The sequence below is a fragment of the Tursiops truncatus genome, chromosome 1 (genome assembly GCF_011762595.2).
Source record: "Tursiops truncatus isolate mTurTru1 chromosome 1, mTurTru1.mat.Y, whole genome shotgun sequence".
NCBI classification, from domain to species: domain Eukaryota; kingdom Metazoa; phylum Chordata; class Mammalia; order Artiodactyla; family Delphinidae; genus Tursiops; species Tursiops truncatus.
The window spans coordinates 67964681-67970631 of NC_047034.1; the positions used below are offsets into that span (position 1 = coordinate 67964681).

The 5951-nt window shown below is 40.1% G+C and overlaps 1 protein-coding gene across 1 annotated transcript; it reads right to left on the bottom strand.

Moving 5' to 3' along the window:
• Positions 1-2379: 2379 nt before the first annotated feature.
• LOC117312227 (eukaryotic translation initiation factor 1A, X-chromosomal-like) lies at positions 2380-3778 on the bottom strand. Its single transcript, XM_033856363.2, has one exon. It carries the CDS (start codon positions 3595-3597, stop codon positions 3163-3165), a length of 435 nt encoding a protein of 144 aa, XP_033712254.1. The 5' UTR covers positions 3598-3778; the 3' UTR covers positions 2380-3162.
• Between the last annotated feature and the right edge of the window lie 2173 nt (positions 3779-5951).

Below are 5951 nucleotides of genomic sequence, written 5' to 3' on the forward strand. Positions count from 1 at the left end.
AGCTTCCGCAATTGCATGTGAGTGTGTGTGTGTGTGTGTGTGTGTGTGTGTGTGTGTGTGTGTGTGTCCCAGGGAGGGTTGTTTATAGCCAGCACCACGGACTCCTCCCACATGCTCAGGCTGGGGTACAGGTCCCGAGTCTATTAATAACCTTCATGGGATTTGCAAACCAATAGCGGGTATCACTTCCTTCAGCCTCAGCAGACTTAGGTTCTAAACTTGGCTCTGAAGATGCCGCTTAAAGATCTCTACCTCCTGGTATTCATGCCCTAGTGTAATCACCTCTTCTTGAGTGTGGGATAGATTTTGTGACTTGCTTCTAGTGAGCAGAATGTGGCAGAAGGGATGGGATGTGGCTTCCATCTTGGGCTCTCTTTCTCCACCCCCATCCCTCCTTGAGCTCATGCGAGGAGCCAGGTATTATGCTGTGAACTGCAGGCCTCCAAGATAAGGAAGGCCTCCAGCCAGCGTCCAGCATGGAACTATCGGCTCTGGCCAATGGTTGATGAGAACCTGAGGCCTGCCAAGAGCCACAGGAATGAAACTGGAAGTGGATCCTCCCCTAGGAGGGCCTTGAGGTGACTGCAGCCCTGGCTGACACCTTGACTGTAGCTTAACGAGGGACCCTGAGCCAGAGGCACCCAGCTAGGCTGTGCCTGGATTCTTGATCCACAGAACCTGTGAGATAATAAATGTTTATTGTTTTAAGCTGCTAAGTTTTGCAGTTTGTTACACAGCAATGGATAACTAATACAATGGTCTAATAAATTCCCTATTTTGCTTAAGCCAGTTTGTGTTGGCTTCCTGTCAATGCAAATGAAAGACTTTGAATTAATCCTGAAAAAACACCAGGGAAATTGTGCTGAGGATGGATGTTGCAGGTAACGGTTGTAGAACTGGCTGAGTTGAGAATTAAGTTGCGGGGGGTAGCATAATTCCCTTTATTTGCCTTGGGAAGCTGACTTCTTTTAATTGATAGTGTAATAGCTGGTTAAGCTGTAGCTTGTTGTATCTTGAGATTTATATGTTTACTTAGACTATAACATTAGAGGACTTAGAAAACTTCAGGATGGTGGAGTGTGTGGTTTGAGCTAACATTCAGTGAGTGCTTCTCGGGTCCTAGGCCCTCTTCTAAAACTTGACACAAGTTAACTCATTAGTCCTCACAACAGCTTTATGAGATAGGTATTTTTTTTATCATCTCCACTCTATAGATGAGAAAACTGAGGTATAAGGAGAGTAAGTAGCTTGCTCTGAGTTTTGTAGTTACTGAGAATTTGAACCCAAGAAGTCTGGGAGGAAGGAGGGAGAGAGGGGGACAATTAAGATAACAGGCCTCTGCCCATGGAGAGCTTCTTCAGAGGCTGGTCATGAGCTGATGCTGTACAATCCTGAGAGGGAAGCCCTCCTTAAATTTGTGCTTTAGACACCTCTCTCACCTCACTCGAGTACTGGCCCTGTGGTTAGAATGTGGTTTCCTAGAGAGAACTGCAGGACATGGGGCCAGGAACGGTTGCCGCAGCTCAGCTAGAGAGTCTTACAACCTAGGAGCTATGGACTAAATGTTTGTGTCTCCCCAACATTCACATGTTGAAGTCTAATCCCAAATGCGATGGTTTTAGGTAGTGGAATATTTGGGAGATGATGAAGTCTTGAGGGTGGAGCCCTCAAGAATGGGATTAGTGTCCTTATACAAGAGACCCCAGAGAGCTCCCTCACCCCTTGTGCCATGTGAAGACACCTTGAGAAGATGGCTGTCTATGAACCAGGAAGCAGGCTCTCACCAGACGCGAAACCTGCTGGTGCCTTGATCCTCGACTTCCCAGCCTCCAGAACTGAATTTCTTGTTTATAAGGAACACAGCCTATGGTATTTTTGTTATAGTGGCCCAAATGGACTAAGACATAAGACTACAGGCAGTGATGGTCCAGCAAGTGTTTTTAAGCAGAGGCATGGCCTGACTCAAGGACTCAAAGAAAGATTACTCCAGCAGCAGAGTGGAAGGTGGATGGAAGGAATGAGACTGAGATATGAGAAGACAGGTCACTAGGGAGCCCAGGTAAGAGCATGAGAGCAGGGACAGCCTGGATGGGAAGAGAGAACAAAGGTGGGAGAGGGTTCAAAGATATTGTTTTTTTTTTTTTTTTTTTTTTTTTTTTTTTTTTTTTTTACTCAATGCAACATTTTATTGTATTTCTTAGCTATGGTTCCTTCCTTTCCCTTATCTCAGCTAAGGGATAGTTTAAGAAAGACTTAGCTTATAGAATTTTTTATGAAATTAGATTTTCATTTATACATTGTAATTTAATTTTTCATAAAACTCAAAACTATGGGTTACAATGTATGACTTTTGACAATGAAAAAACATACACAATCTACTTTGTATAGTAAAGAATAATCTACTTATTTTACCATTAAAAGTTGTCTTACTTGAGTAAAAACACTGTCAACAAATACATCAAAACTTTCAACGTTAAGAAAATTGAGTATTACCTAGAATAGAGTTTTTTCAACTACTAATCTTACAAATTCAAAATTACTGCTCAAACCTGTATTCTAAAAACTGCATTTTGGAAATCCTTTTATTATGATGGTGGCAACATAAAATGATGAAAACAATACACAAGTTACCAAAATTAGTATATAAAAATACACATGGCTACATATATCTGAAAATAGCCCCTTTTCTTGACTTCAAATGCAGATTTCTGCTTTCCTTAAATTTTATCAAAAATCTCAGGAGACCATCTAGGTAACTGGAACATACAGAAAGACTCTGTAAACAGACTAGTTGGAACTAGGGCTTATCACAGTCTACAATAATAAGGCAATTTATTCAAAACATCCATTAACTGGAAGTAAAGTAATCACAGTGGGGAAGGCATCTCTCTTCTTCTTTCTTTCTTCCCACTGTTTTAACAGCAGATATTGTGATCTTCTACCCCTAAGTTCCATCACATTAAAAGAACAAAGTGTTAACATTTTACTTAATATAATTCAGTTTCATCAGTTTTTTATACAAATATAATAAATACTTTAAAACAATGAAAATAAATCAGTGTGCCTTAAACTACATTCATGCTGAATGAAGTTTTATTCTTCTTAACAGGTGATGACCAAAATTCAAACTGTAGAACAATCCTCAGAAACTTTGAGTTCACTTTAGATATCATCAATGTCTTCATCATCATCTCCAATGTCATCAAACTGGATTTCGTCATCATCTCCAGCACCAAAGGTATCTGTTTCATTAATTTTTGCATGTTCTGGAAGCTCGCCATAAGCCTTCAGACTTCTAGCTTCATCTGCATTGTACTTTAAAATTACATCAGCTTTGTTATCCTGATAGTCTCGAAGACCAACCAATATAATGTCTGAGGTATTTATCCAAACCTTTTTCCTCAATTTTCCTCTTATATGACATAACCTCTTCACACCATCAAAACACATTGCTTCCAATCTTCCATTTCCCAACATTTTGATTACCTGAGCATATTCTTGTCCATCTTCTTTAAACACTAATTCTCTTTTTTCAGATTCATTCTCATTCTTACCCCTGCGCCTGTTTTTACCTCCTTTACCTTTATTCTTGGGCATGGCGGTAACTAAGACCTCAGCGTTTCCAACTGGGTTCCGGTGTTGGTGGCGCTGCCAGGTAATCCTCCGAGGTGCCGAAAGAAATTAGTAGTTGCAGACTCCGAACAGACAACTCAAGCGAGCTCCGCAGGCAGCCACGCTTACTGGCAAGCAAACGGCTGCGCAGGTGGCTTCACGACTTCCCCATCCCCCAAGCTCGACCGCTCCCCTCCGTCCCCGCGACTGCCAAAGATATTGTTAATAATAAAAATAATCACTAACATCTGTTGAGTAATTGCTGTGGGTAAGGCTTTGTGCTTGGAGTTTTACATACGTTTTCTCTTTTAATCCTCAAATCAACACTATTTGGTTGGTACTGCTATTATCCCCATTTTAGAGATGAGGAAACTGAGGCTTAGTGAGGGAAATGTCATTGGAAGGACCATCTTTGAAGTTGTGAACATAGGTAGACGCAATCTTGTGATAGAATCCAAATGAAGTATCATTTAAGGATAGTAATTAAGTACAATAAAAATCTAAAATAATGCGAGTTTTGATATAATGCAGTTGGCAAATGGGGTCTTGTACTCACCCAGCCCCTGTCTTCACACAGCGAGCGCTAATATTCTCATTGGGCCATGGATGCAAAGACACCTAGTGTTGGGAAGCAGAGTGGAGGCAGGTTGGTCCCAGCATCTCCAGTTTCTCAGTGTCCTTGTACCAGGCCAGCAAAGGGTGCAAATGACTGGAAAGTCTGGAACCCCTGCTACTGTCCTGGAAATCCAGCCAGTCATAGGCTCCTATTTAATGGGCATTGCCTTCAGGTAGTATCAGACTCCAGCCTGGGCTGCAATTTGGATCCTGCAGCCATAGTCCCAAATTTAGTTGCATAGATTCACCATGAGCCCCAAACCAGCCCTTCAATAACTTTGCAATTAAGATGACCCTGCATGTTACATAACTGTATTTCTTTGACTTTACTTTTAATGTTATGTGGGGTTCTAATATGTACTATTCCTAAAGATTGGAAGAATATGAAAAGAGTATAGAAGTTTGGCAAGTTCAAAGCTCTTTACACCTAAATGGAAAGAGAGTTAAATATCTTAAGAGCAAAAAGAAATGCAAAGGAAAAATCAAGTTCTGTAGTTGCAGGAAGGGGAAAAATTAGGTAATATCACAGTGTGCAAATTGAATCTAGGGGACAAGGGCATGAGACCAGCCTTTTAGAGGGCATCAACAAAGTAAATAAAGGGACCATCAGCTAAAGTCTCAGTGATATCTGATCATTAACCAACTGTCCTTGGTTGAGAAAGTGGCCCAGGGAATAGCTGGGATTGAGATGATTGTTTCCTTTGTAGCTATGAATCTTTCAATCCTGGAAAGATAAGGAATTCAGAATAGACATGTTCAAGATATCAGTTAATACTTTTTGTTTAAGCATATGTATTGTTTAAGAAATTCAGCTTATTAAAGTTATAGTTAACTTTGTGGTTCTGATTTGAACTGTGTTAATTGAGTAATTGATTTACACTTTGATTTTAGTTGGAAATCTTAAGTATATATGAAGTATTGAATATTTTAAAACCACTTAAGAATCACCATATTTAAAACTTTAATTATTAGATTTATAAGCTCTTTAAGTATTTGGGGAGGCTTATTTGTTGATTAAAATACTTTAGAAGGAAATTAAATATATGACATTCAATAGTGAGGTTTGAAGTCCTTAAGGGAATCAATTTATACATTTGTAAAATGAGTCAAATATTATCAGTAGCCACTAAAAAGGGTTACTAAAAGTTTCCTGACTTGTAAATGGAACAATATGTTCGTAAGCTGAACTGGCCTTAAGGCTGACAGGTTTTTAATTTGTCTGTTCGGGTTTTTTTTAGTAAATTGAATATGAATTCTTTTTTTTTTCAAAGTATTTGTTTATTTGGCTGGGCCAGGTCTTAGTTGTGGCACACAGCATCTTCGTTGCCACGTGTGGGATCTTTAGTTGCAGCATGGGGGATCTAGTTCCCTGATCAGGAATCGAACCCAGGCCCCCTGCATTGGGAGAGCGAACTCTTAACCGCTGGACCACCAGCGAAGTCCCTGAATATGAATTCTTAAAAGCAGTATAACCTATGAATGATTTTTTTAAGCACTAAAACCACCTTCAGGGAAATAAATGATAGTGGGGGAGTCTTATTTACTGGAAGGTAGTTTGCTAAGGTCACAGGGCTAGAAAGCAGCAGAGGCAGGATTCAGATCAAAAAGCTTCACACACACCCCACTGCACCCAATCCCTCCTGACGCTAAATCATTCACATAACTTTATTTTTCTATTGATGTGACTTTCCCACTGGCCTGTGGGCAACATGCTTGCAGAAAAT